This window comes from Syngnathus acus, chromosome 12, assembly GCF_901709675.1.
Source record: "Syngnathus acus chromosome 12, fSynAcu1.2, whole genome shotgun sequence".
NCBI lineage: Eukaryota > Metazoa > Chordata > Actinopteri > Syngnathiformes > Syngnathidae > Syngnathus > Syngnathus acus.
The window spans coordinates 8,356,842-8,369,285 of NC_051097.1; the positions used below are offsets into that span (position 1 = coordinate 8,356,842).

The 12,444-nt window shown below is 46.1% G+C and overlaps 2 protein-coding genes and 1 long non-coding RNA gene across 3 annotated transcripts; 1 reads left to right on the forward strand and 2 right to left on the reverse strand.

The window, feature by feature from the left end:
• The first annotated feature begins 156 nt into the window (after nt 1-156).
• LOC119131203 (Golgi phosphoprotein 3-like) lies at nt 157-3,471 on the forward strand. Its single transcript, XM_037265434.1, has 5 exons — nt 157-589; nt 993-1,124; nt 1,446-1,560; nt 1,649-1,809; nt 1,882-3,471. The coding sequence occupies exons 1-5, from the start codon at nt 380-382 to the stop codon at nt 2,143-2,145; spliced, it is 882 nt and encodes a 293-aa protein (XP_037121329.1). The 5' UTR covers nt 157-379; the 3' UTR covers nt 2,146-3,471.
• Nucleotides 2,859-4,423, reverse strand: LOC119131205. The gene is made up of 2 exons (XR_005099610.1): nt 4,294-4,423; nt 2,859-4,017 (listed from the first exon to the last, which is right to left on the reverse strand). It is a non-coding gene; the product is annotated as an uncharacterized LOC119131205 (long non-coding RNA).
• Nucleotides 4,424-5,622: 1,199 nt separating this feature from the next.
• Nucleotides 5,623-12,428, reverse strand: dhx29 (DEAH (Asp-Glu-Ala-His) box polypeptide 29). Its single transcript, XM_037265419.1, has 28 exons — nt 12,145-12,428; nt 11,909-11,982; nt 11,721-11,834; nt 11,521-11,650; nt 11,326-11,462; nt 11,112-11,252; nt 10,879-11,005; nt 10,645-10,803; nt 10,357-10,534; nt 10,165-10,285; nt 9,705-10,097; nt 9,372-9,638; nt 9,156-9,299; nt 8,912-9,088; nt 8,700-8,840; nt 8,474-8,618; nt 8,016-8,136; nt 7,866-7,950; nt 7,704-7,792; nt 7,482-7,610; nt 7,333-7,408; nt 7,038-7,262; nt 6,827-6,963; nt 6,673-6,763; nt 6,325-6,606; nt 6,126-6,257; nt 5,869-5,965; nt 5,623-5,803 (listed from the first exon to the last, which is right to left on the reverse strand). The coding sequence occupies exons 1-28, from the start codon at nt 12,317-12,319 to the stop codon at nt 5,748-5,750; spliced, it is 4,143 nt and encodes a 1,380-aa protein (XP_037121314.1). The 5' UTR covers nt 12,320-12,428; the 3' UTR covers nt 5,623-5,747.
• Between the last annotated feature and the right edge of the window lie 16 nt (nt 12,429-12,444).

The following is a 12,444-nucleotide window of genomic DNA, read 5'->3' on the forward strand; positions in this document are numbered from 1 at the left end:
TTTCAGACGATTAAAGAAGATAACCTTGGAAAATAATCACAAATCAAATCGCAATCGTAATAACCTCTATCTGTACTTCTTAGCATTTCTGACGTTCCTGAAGGCAACAATGATGCGTTCAGGTTCCGTCATGGTAGCATTCAACAACGTCACTCCCCGCCCTCTCCACCATGTTGGCTGGATCAGGAAGTGGACTGAGTAAGCCGAAGAAGAAGCTCCAATCTGAAGTCTGAGTACCAACGTTACCAACACCGACCGTCTTCATTCGCCCCCCACACAGATTCCACCACTTGTCCTATTCGGCGTACATGCTGGGCGGCCTCCCGCTCGCTCGAGGCATCCACTTTTCTCCGGATCGGACCGTTTCGCAGCGCCAGACATGTCCTCTCTGACGCAGAGAAACTCGGGCCTCGTCCAGCGGCGAACCGAGGCCACACGTAGCGCCGCCGCCGACAAGGAGAGGGAGCCCGACGCGGATGAGGAGGACGCGCGTCGCGGCGAGGAGGACGAGGACGACAAGGGGGACTCGAAGGAGACCCGACTCACGCTCATGGAGGAGGTGCTGCTCCTGGGCCTCAAGGACCGAGAGGTGAGTTGCTTGTTTTTCATCAAATCCGTCAACTGTTTTTTTTAGTTAGCTTCGCGAGCTAACGGAACGTTAGCAAATGTCAACAAAGCTAACTTTAGCATTATCTTCGTTGTTAGCATTATCTTCGTTGTTGTTTTTCTCTCCTAACGACAGCTAGTACCATCAACCGTGACAACAGGGCCTCAAAACTTCACATTGTGTTTTCTATCTAAATTCGCTGTGAATTATCTTACATTGATACTTTAAATACAACTTGCGACTGGTTACGTGACTTTCTCTCGCTTAATCAACACGTCAGCGAGAAGACCTGTTTGTTTGTTTTTTCGGTGTTTTTTTTCCTTCCGGCCTCTTCCTTGCCTTCATCCCTTTCGCCTCCTCCGAATCCCAACGAACGCTTCTTCAGGGCTACACGTCCTTCTGGAACGACTGCATTTCGTCCGGCCTCCGAGGCTGCATGCTCGTCGAGTTGGCTCTCCGGGGGAGGCTCCAGCTGGAGGCCTGCGGCATGAGGAGGAAAAGTCTGCTCTCCAGAAAGGTGCGGGTTTATGACCAACTGTTTCATGCAATTTTAACATAACGAAGGCTCCAGCCAAACGATCATTTTGACTCCTCTGGCATTTGAAGTTTAGTCTTCTTTACCAGTGTTTCAAAGGTTAGTCTGCAGAGACACTACTATGTTGGTATTTTCAAGTTTCTGCCATCTCGGCCAATCTGCCATGTTCTGTCACGCCTGAGAGTCTCTGTGTGGCCAGGAGACATTGACGTACAAAGGCCAAGTTGTTCCTGCTCAGCCAGGATAGGAGCAACCTTGTACAAATATGCTAGTCACCATTTTTTTTAATTTCTGTTTGCTAAGGTGATCTGCAAGTCCGATGCTCCGACCGGAGACGTGCTTCTGGATGAGGCCTTGAAGCACATTAAGGAGACGCAGCCTCCCGAGACGGTGCAGAGCTGGATAGAGCTACTGAGCGGTGAGAAGGAGGATGAAAAAAAAGAATTGGACCAAAATGTTACTTTTGTTGTTGTTGACTTTTTTGTTTTATCTCATGGTCTTCTCAGGAGAGACCTGGAGTCCCTTTAAGCTGCACTACCAGCTGCGTAACGTCCGGGAACGACTGGCCAAAAACCTGGTTGAGAAAGGCGTCCTCACCACGGAGAAACAGAACTTCCTGCTTTTCGATATGACTACCCATCCGCTTACTAACAGCACCATCAAACAGGTGCAAAACCAAACTAAACATCAAATCAAACAGCCTCTGAAAACCTTCTAAATGTCTTTTTCTTGTGGTCAGCGGCTGGTGAAGAAGGTCCAGGACTCTGTTCTGGAGAAGTGGGTGAACGACCCTCTCCGCATGGACAAGCGATTGCTGTCTCTGATCCTGTTGGCGCACTCGTCGGACGTCCTGGAGAACGCCTTCGCGCCGCTCCACGACGAGCAGTACGACCTGGGCATGAAGAGAGTGCACACGCTCTTGGAGCTGGAGCCCGAGAAGGAGAGCGCCAAGCCTGGCGCCAATGAACTCATGTGGGCCGTGGTGGCCGCCTTCACCAAATGAAGAGGAAAAACACAGTTTTGTTTTTTCTTAGCTTATCCGTTCTCTTTTTTTTTTTTTTTTCTTTTCTTCTCAAAGCGAGCGATGCAGTCGGACCCTGAATTATTACTGAAGGACTTCAAACGAGACTCTAAAGAGACAATCCAATTCAGGTCGGCGGGGTTGGGAGGGGGAGCCATTTTGTGCGGTCAATGTTGATGTTTGTATCCCAGTGCAATCTTCATTGGTGGTGGGCTTCACCTGATTTAATTGGGAACGGAACGGACACTACACACGATACACACAGAGGGAGAAAATGGCCGCTGTTGCCATGGTGACTATGAAGGAAGCGTCATCTTCCTGCTCCCATGCGGAACATTCAGCCAAACACGAGGCGCATGACTTCGGAAAGCCGTTTGAACATTTTGTCAACGTCCTTGATAGCGAGCTTAAGGTCAATGTACTCGTTGGCTCTTCGTCCTAGTACAAGTAGGGCGCTCTCTTGTGCTACTAAACCAATCTACTTGTGTCCTGAATTGATTGTGCGAGTACATTGACCTTTGACCTCCAATTAATGCTCTTACTGGCTTAACGTTGAAGACCTTTTTCCACGCTTCCTGATACACGTTTATAATTTGATTCTATTTTCTTTCTTCCGGCATCTTGACGAGCTACACAATTGGGTGTCCGGTGTCCACATCTGCTTGTTCTTCTAGTAGTTTGCCATTTATCAAGTGTTTTTTTGCACAGCTTTGTAGCTTGCCCAAAAATATGGGGAGGGGTTCAACCCACTCCGTGATACGGAAAAGTAAAATATTTTATACGCAGCTACAGATGACAAGTGAGTCATTCCACAAAGCGGCAAAAGGTCAAGCAGACCCAGTGTTTTAAAAAAATGGATCATTTACCGTCTTTATGATAACATTTGTACTTTTATTTTGTACTTGGTCAATTTCTTTTTTTTTTTTTTTACATAAATCAACCGTAATCTCTAGACACAGGCCCAATCAAGTTAAGATCAACATAAGGGACCTCATCGTTTTGTTTTTGTTATGGTGCAGGGCAGACAACAAAAAAGGATTTTCATCTGTTTGGTGGCATTTAGGTTCTTCCATTCCCGCACAGCAACACCCAAAGGTGAAAGAAGGCAGGAAGGGCTGTTTGCATGCAACAGGCAGATGTAGCTCCAGAAGAAGACAGCGTCGTCCTCTGTGTAATAATTCTAATGATTATTAGTCGTTTTATGTGTACGAGCTTACGGAATTGTACAAAAAAGGGATCTCTCCTTTCCTCTGTATGCTTTTGTATTACCACATAAAAATAAAGTAAAGGATTCTTTAAGTGCCTGAATTTAGCTCATCTTGCTCTGGTGCTTTCTTTGATAAGAAATAGATACTTGCAAAAAAAAAAAAACCACCCAGAGTGCCAACTAGTAGTTTTCTTTATAGTTATACAGCTGCACAACTTACAACCCCAAATGTTATTTTTTGCAAATTGTGAATATATTGGATGATCATTTGTGGATTATTTAATGTTCCTCTGTGGTGATCTGGATGGAAAATCCTCTCACCAGGTGAAGACTGGTCCTCGGATGGCCCATTCCTGCTTTGGCGAATCACGTTTCGCCGCTGAGCCTCCCAATCAGGCTTCTCGCATCCACAACCTCTGAGGTAGCTCATCCAACAGATTTTTTTTTTCATCATTTTCTCCGTACATCCTCTGCGGAACCCTTGTCACCTCATCAGGTACCACTAGACTTGTCCAGAGGCTTGTGGTCCTTGGTCAGGGCCTTCAAGAGGCAGCAGGTCCAGTAGAGCTGGTCACCCATGTGGCGTAGCTCTCGGCCGATGCTGACAGTTGGGGAGGGCGGAAGTTTAGGAGGGCTGCTTGTCAATGCTGGAAGAGATTAGAAAATGATTATGAGTCAAGATTTCATTATAGAGTGGGAAATAAGTCAGGAGGAATTATTAGAAATATATAACCCCAAAAATACTAGTATTAAAAGTGCTCAAGAGTCAAGTCACCCGCTTAAATTGTTATTCATGAAATGAACATTTCAAATAAAGTAAAACTGTAATACTAAAACCATGATAATATATGTCCATTAAATAATGTCAACTTTATGTACTCCAGGAATGACCTCATTAATGAGTAAGAGTAAATAATACTTACTTTGGCCTGACATATTTGTCTACGCGTCTCCGTCAAAGGTAACAAGAGGAATAAATGGCACTTCAGCGAGTTTCAAAGTCAACACACGGCTAATACCGAACAAATGACGAACTGCGAGTTTATATAGCTGTGATGACGTCAGGACAAGGAAGTGGAATTTCCTCCGTATGCACCATAGACATATGCACGAGGATACATAGATCACCGTTGCCGCGTAATTTTACGAAACGTCAGCGTGTCCGCCATATAATGCCTTGAATGGGCAGATGTGACACATTCAACATGGCTGCCGCACTCTACGTATACCAGCAAGGGCGAATTTGCTCAATGATGATATTGATATAGATCTATGCCTTCGTGTTTACTGGTGACGTCATGACGCCTGCCAAGTTACCACCCAGTTTTGGTTTCCGAATGTCACATGATTCTGCAAACAATGAACATCTTGCAAGATTTATTTGAAGGATTTAATGATGAAACATATTTTTAAGTCCTTCTTCACTTATTTGTACAGTAGGTTAACATTTTCATATCTGCATCATACTGAGAGTTGTTTCTTATACATTTTGTCATTCTATACTGATTAAATCAATTGTAATAGTTGTAAAATAAAAAATACAACATAAAAATCATTATTTAAGTAATTATTATGAATATTTATATTGTATACAATATAAATATAACTCCAAAGATTATAATTGGATTAATTTGGCATTGTTGTAGAAACAAAATGGCATAATAATGATAGTCAAACAAACCATCCTAATTTCAACAGGTTTTTTTGCTTTGATACTTGAACAAAACCACCATTTTAAAAGATAAGAATGATCCTGTACAGTGTATTTGTCGATTATAGTCTACAGTTCAGTTGGATCTAACTTTGTTTACTGGAATTGAATCATTGCATAAGTACAAATTTAACCACCTGGTGATGGGAAAACAAGTATGGCAGGTCTTCATGTGATGATTTAGAGGAAACAAGGTTGTTGCGGTGAAATGACGTGTTCTGACCTCATGGTCATATGACCATGAGGTCGTGTGAAAATGATCACACTCCATTTTCATATTTTGATGTATTGTTTGATTACAAATGAAAGGATTTGAGACTACAGTTTCCTTTTAAGTTTGCTGAATGGAATTTGTGAGTAGATCTTTACATAAGCTACGCAAATTGTGTTTTGTTTTAGTTTCGGTTTCATGGTTCCTTTTTTCATTTCCTCATTCCATCGTCTGGTTTATTACCATGCTTGATCTTTTAGATCAGGAGGTAAATAGGGTTATGCGTCATTATGAGCAGTTTGTGAGTCGAACTCACGTAAGCACGCTGAGATGATTAAAAAATACTTTATTACGACAACTGTTTGCAATGACAATTCCTCCCGTGTTTTACATTTCTATGAGGATTATTACCGTGATTGAAAATCTTTAGTGAGCACCAGCTGTTCATTCATACATTACGCCGTGTTCTCCGAATTAATCAGCTCCAAGATGATTTGGATGGTCTTCTCACCTTGACAAATAAAGAAAAAAAAAAAGATTTATATCAATCTGGCGAGGACAGTGTTTGGGTTTTACCTTCTAAATTCATGCGTGGGTTCTCTAGCTTCTTCTCCAGCAATGAGTCCAGAAGCTTCCTCAAGTGTTTGAAGATCACGCCGATGCGCACGGGAGCCTACGAAGCAAATGTACAAAATAAAATTATCATAACAAAATATAAAAGGCCTTTTTATTCATTTGTCAGTCCAATCCAAAAGTTCAGCTAGTGGCTACTTAGCATATATTCTAACTTGAGTTTAAGTCTTGTTTTAACTGGGAAATAATGAAAATGGGACCTGGAAGTGCATCCATCCGTCCAGCGTGATGAGACGTTCCCTGTGCTGAATGTCGATGTCCCCTCCAAAGAGCAGCATGGGGAACGGAGATACGAGAGTAGTGTCCCGCAGGTAGATCTTGGTGTACTTCACCTGAAGCCAAATTAAACACCCTTATTAATATTAAACCATATCGATATAATAATCGTCAACGTCAGACCTTCTCTTGGTAGAGCAGCCAGCCGTGCGTCTGCAGGTTGCGGTTGACGGACGACGGGTGGACCTGCGCTCGACCCTGCGGCGTCTCCGCCGAGCACGCCACTCGCTCCAGCACGTCCACGGAGGTGACGCACAACACCCGCGCCACGCTGTCGTACAGCCCCGCCGTCAGCGCCGCCGCCAGAAGCGACGCCGGCGGTTTGGACGCCGCGGGGGGCCGAGGCGGCCGCGATGAGCAGAAGCCCGCCTGCTCCATCATCTTCATCAGCTCCTGCTTCACGTCCTGCGTCGTGTTCCGATATTTAGCTATAAGTTTATCGGATGTGTTTTTTTTTTTTTTTTTTTTTACCTCTATAGTGGCAAGAGCGGCACGGTTGAGGAAGTGTTTCCGGCAAAAGGACATTTCTGCTTTGTATCCTTCATTTTGGGAATTCTTCCAGCTAAACAGTGGAAAGAAAATAGTCATCACTTCATCAACAAATTATTCCACGATTGTAAAATACCCGAGATATGCGTTGTAGATGGTCATGTGGTCAGAGTTGGCCAATGCGAGCGCAGCTTTGGCCAGGTTGGCTTCCTCCTTCCTGTTCATGGGCGTGGAGAAAGGAGACTTCTCCGTGATGGCCGCCGCAATGGTCGCCTGGAAACGTAACCTTTGTTTTTTAACCCTACCCACGTCAACCGTGTTGAAAAAAGTCAAAATGAAGGTCATACAATGGGCTCCAGGCAGCCCAAGATGGCGCTGTAGATGAGCATCTTGCCAATCTTGACGTTGACCGGCAGGTTGGCCAGATGTTGCCCCAGCGGGGTGAGCAGGTGGCGGCCGGGCTGACAGGCGCCGATCTTCCGCAGCAGGTTGACGGCGTTCATCACGGACTGAGGCTGCGGGGCGTCCAGAGCGCCGCTCAGGAACTCTTCCGGAGAGCCGTACTCACATTTCTAATCAAGACATAAAAAAAATCATATTTTAAATCACTTTTTCCTTGGCGGAAGCAACCATTTGTTTTACCATAATATGCAAGCAGAGCTCCTCCAGGGGTACTCGAAGTATCTCTGGAATGGAGTATTCCATAAATGAGTCAAATCTGAGGAGAGAAAAAAAAAATTCATCATAAAGAAAATAGATTTTTTGGGTATTTATAATCTTCTTCAGTTTACCTGTACTTGGGGTAGAGTCTGAAGCAGAAGCCGTTACGGACACGTCCTGCTCTGCCCTGCCTCTGGAGGGCGCTGGCCTTGGACACAAACGTCTCCACCAGGGAGCTCATCTGGCTGCTTTCGTGGTACCTGAAACACACATGGCACATCATACACATTGTATTCCAATTACTGGATTCGGGTATTATTCACATTCGTACTGGCACAATCATTTTGGCTTACTTGTTCTCTTTGGTTTTTCCCGTGTCGATGACAAACACAACGTCGGGAATGGTCACGCCTGTCTCTGCAATGTTCGTGGACAACACAATCTAAAAAAGAAAAAAAAAAAAGCAGTTTGTACTGCTCATATTGAAATTAAATGTTATTTACAAGGTCCAGTACCTTCCTGACGCCAGCCGGAGGCAACGTGAAAGCCGCAGCCTGCTCCTTCGATGACAGCGTAGAGTGCAGCGCGACAATCCTGTACCTTTAAGATACATTTTTAGCGTTAAAAAAAAACTGTGGCTTAGAGTTTTCTTCAAACTGCATCACCTGTTTTTGTCCTTAAAGCGCTTGTCAGAGGACAGCAGGTCAAACAACTGCTGGATGTGAGCCAGACCAGGCAGAAAGACCAGAACAGCGCCATCTAGCGCTGTGAATTGTGGAGCTTTATCTACAAGCAGCCCAAAAAAAAAAAATTATTAAAATTTACATTTGTGTCTTAAAAATAGAATTAGAATAGAAAATAAATTTTGGTAATTCTTTTTAAAATAGGTAATTATATTTTTGCTCAATAATAAAAAATAAGTTATTTTTTTAAATGCCATTTTTGCTCAATGATAAAAAATAATAGGTACATTTTTATTTAGTTTTTTTCCCCTTTGGTGATTGACTCGTTGCCTTTTAATAAAGGCAGGTTGAGGATTTTTATTTTTTTTAAAATTAGTTTCAACATTTCTTTTTTATTATCCTCAAAGAATTAAACGCTATTATTGAACCAAATTAGGTACCGAGGTAGCTGATGAGCTCCACCAGTAGGTCCATGTTGATCTTGTTGGGGTTCATGTACTGCAGCACCTGGCGAGTCCTGCTGCTGAAGTGGTCCAAGTCGGGACCTAAATCCCAGCATGGTGACGAGTCCCTCACGATCACCTCCTGAGGAACAACCCAAACCGAGATGCGCACGTTAGACGTTTCGACTTTTTCGGAAGACAATCTGAGCTAACAATGGCAGACCTGGTGTTGTAATGTCTTTCCGCCTTTTTGTGTCACGGCGATACCGACTTCCTCTTCCTCTTCCAGGACCTTCTGGCAGTACTCCGAGTCCTTCTCCAGGACGTAGCCTGTCTCCTCTACAATGTCCTCTAAATGGAAGACCTAAGAGCAGAACATGATGCTAACTGACACACAAGATAAAGAAATTGGACCCCGTGCTGGACTCTGCTCACCTCCACCGGGAAAGTCCGTCCCGGGATGTTGAGCACGGGGCAGCGGTTGAAGTATTTTGAGAATTTGTGGCAGTCGGCGGTGGCGCTCATGAGGATCAGCTGCAGGTCTGCCCGCCTCGAAACCACGTCCTTCAGGATGGTGAGCAGGAAGTCGGACTGGACGCTGCGCTCGTGCACCTGCGCAAATTTGCCGTCAATCGTTTGTCGTGACGATCGAGAGGATTCGCCGCGGCGTTTGCGTTACCTCGTCCACGATGATGTGGGTCAGATTGCTGAGGTGTCTGTCGTGCTGGAGCTTTCGCAGCAGAACTCCGGTGGTGCAGTATAACAAGCGAGTCCACTCGCCCGACTGGTTCTCCATCCTGATCTGGTAGCCGCACAGCGACGACTGAAGACATAATTGGTTTTTTTTAGGATTTAAGTGTAAAAAGAAGCTAACGGCCTAGAAGGGAGAGTTGACCTTTGACCCCGGCCCGTCCTGGCAGCCCAGCTCCTGGCTGACCCTGCAGGCCAGACTCATGGCGGAGATCCGTCGGGGCTGCGTGACGACGACGTTGCAGGGTCGGGCCGCCTCGCCAGCGAGCAGAAGCTCGTCAAGGAGGAACTGCGGGATCTGCGTGCTTTTGCCGCTGCCGGTCTCGCCGGCCACCACCACCACACGGTGGCGCTGCAAAGCCTCCAGGACGCGTTGGCGGTGCTGGAAGACGGGAAGCTGCTCTCGGTCCGCCTTGAAGGACACGTTGAAAAATTATTTTTTAGCAGGGGTGTGTGGACTTTAATCTGCATGTCTCACCAGGAGTCTCAGAGCCAGAGGGGACGTCCTGAGGTTCATGAGGAGTCCTCTTGCCGTCCTCAGCGCTTCATCCTGCTCGCTCCCACCCCCCCTTCCCTCCATCTTCCCCTCCACATCTCCTCCCCCTTTCTCCACGATATCAAGGGTGGCAAGGCTCTCCCAGGAGTCCTCCGCTTCCTCATCTGCGGCGGCGCTAAGCCAGGTGGGGCTGTCGGATTGTGACTCGAGCCCGTGGTGGGGCTGCTGTTGCTTGAGGCGGGTCAGGAGTCGGGCGATGAACTGGTCTCGGGGCTTGTTGGCGGCGCTGCGCGTCTCTTCTTTTTGCTGCTGCTCGCCGTCCCGCCACTCCAGCCACACGTCCCGGTAGGTTGGGGGGAGGAGCTGGTGCACCGACTAAAGATATGAACATTTCAATCAAGATCAATTCTAAGTCCCAATACTGCTTCTTTTCAAGCGCTACCTGTCCTTTCACCAGGTTGTAGAGTGCTAAGGTGGCGCCCAAATGCTGAGCCTGCATGCTGTCCTCGGTCAGGATGGTGGGACAAACTTCCAAGACGTCCTCCGTCCTCTGAACGCGTACCCTCAAGTCAAGAACAAAAATGTACCGCCATCAACACTGACCAAGATACCAAAAAAAAATAAAATCACTTACTTGCACCTCCAGTATCTGCCTGCAGCAACTTTGTGGAAGGCCGGCGGAGGACTCTTGGGGAAATTTTTACGCACCCAGTCGATGAGGAACTGTTTTGGGGACTTGCCTGTCCAACTGCGTGCCGTGTAGTCAAAGTTACGAATGTCCTTTGGTTCGTTCTTCTTCTTTTGTTGCGTGACTGTGAGGGCACATGTGGGAACGTGGTCACCAGAGCATTCAAATAAATAAAATAAATAAATAGTCTGATTCACGACAAGCCTAGTATTTACATTTGTGGGTTTGTTGTACCTTTGTCTGCCGAGGCCTCTTTTTCCGCCTTTTCAAACAATTGGAAACCGATTTCATCTTTGTCCTGGTTGCCAGAAGGCGTCATCTTTTCCTTTTGGGGTGCCTCCACCACTTTAATGGCAGGGTTGAATACAGGGTGCGACTCTAGTGGCTTCATTTCTAACACATTTAGGTAAAAATCCAGAAAGTTGATTTCATGAAATTAGTTGAAAAGCACAGCAAAATATTAGGAACCTTGCTGTATGATGCGAATTCGGTCTTGCGCCATCCGCTGGGCCGCCTTGTCTCCTTTGGTTTTGGCCGCCATTGCCATTTCTTTAGCGTCGTATAGCTGAGCAGTCAAGACCAAATATCTGTCGTTCTGGAATCCAAATAGAATTTTAGTTAAAATCGGAATATATTCAATATGCAAAGACTGGCAGTGACCACTAAGAATAAATAGGATTACAATGATCGTTTTTGCATACCGGATCAAACTTTTGGTCCAATTCCGGGTTGCGTTGCGAGATCTTCTCTCCTTCGCCCTCCTCCTCGTCGTCATCGCTGCTCTGCTCGGCGTACCTTAAGATCCAGTCCTTCATGCGAGCGTCATCATCTTTTACGGACGCCTGGAATACACACAAAAGTTTTGGATGCATGGCATGACACGACTCCCTCTTGTTTTTACGATTAACTCCACACCTTGCTGGTGTCTTTGGAAGGGGGCGTTTTGGGTAGCTCGGGGCTTGGAGTTCGGGGTCGCACAGGAGGCTGGAACCTAGGCCTGCTTCTCTGGCTCTCCTCCTGCATCTGCTGGCTGAAACCTTCGGGCAGCTCCTCTGCAAATTCAACATGTTACACAGAGCAGGACCTCAAAGCATATATGTGCAAAATTACCATCTCGAAGGTTCAAGCAGAGCCAGTCGAGGGCAGAGTGGAGATCGCCGCCGTAGAGCACGCTGCTCTTCATGGCTTCCTCGATATGCTCCCGCTTGAAGTTGAACTTCTGCAGGGCTGTGTACAAATCCTAAATGTGCAAAAAAAAGCAGATTGTTACGGGAAAATTGGTGTTTTCTGGTTCGTGCAATAAGGCTCACCAAAAGTTTCTTGTTGGTGAGTCTGCCCGACACTGGCCCTTTGTCGCCATTCTCCTGCCGGAAGTCATTGATCAGCTTTATGATCTTTTTCTCCAAATCTGCTTGGATGGAAACCTAAAGCAGACACATCCCCACACGGATTATTAAGAGGTGCATCGGAACACATCAAATGTGTCAATCCCACTTACTTTTAGGATGGATTTGTCCGTCACACCTCCTGTATCCACTTGGGCAGTGTTGGTCAGACTGTAGGTCTTTGGACCTGCAAATGATGCCAAGTTATTAATATTATAGTGCAGGTGAGGAACTCGAGTCCCATGACATGGGAGTGTTTTTAATATTTGTCACTCTCCTGAAACTAAATAAGGTTGCAAATATATTATGAATCAAACTATGTTTGCGGATAACGGATGTTTAATATCACCTTTAGGCTTGTTGTCTTTAGCTGCTTTGCTCAGCTTGCTGCTTCCCGGTTGCTTCTTCGGCTCGTCCGTAGCACCGTTCCCGACAGTGGGAACGCTAGCCCGGCCTGATGCCGCCGGGGTACCCGCGGTAACAACAACCACCGGCGGGGTTGATTTCTTCTTCTTACCACCCATTCGGCCAACCACGGTCAGAAATGACCCTTAAGCGTGCCTTAAAGTGTATTAACCACACCACACTCGCATTCAGGTCGCGAGCGTTGAGTAACCTTTTTAGAGCCACACGGCTACCGTAGATGACG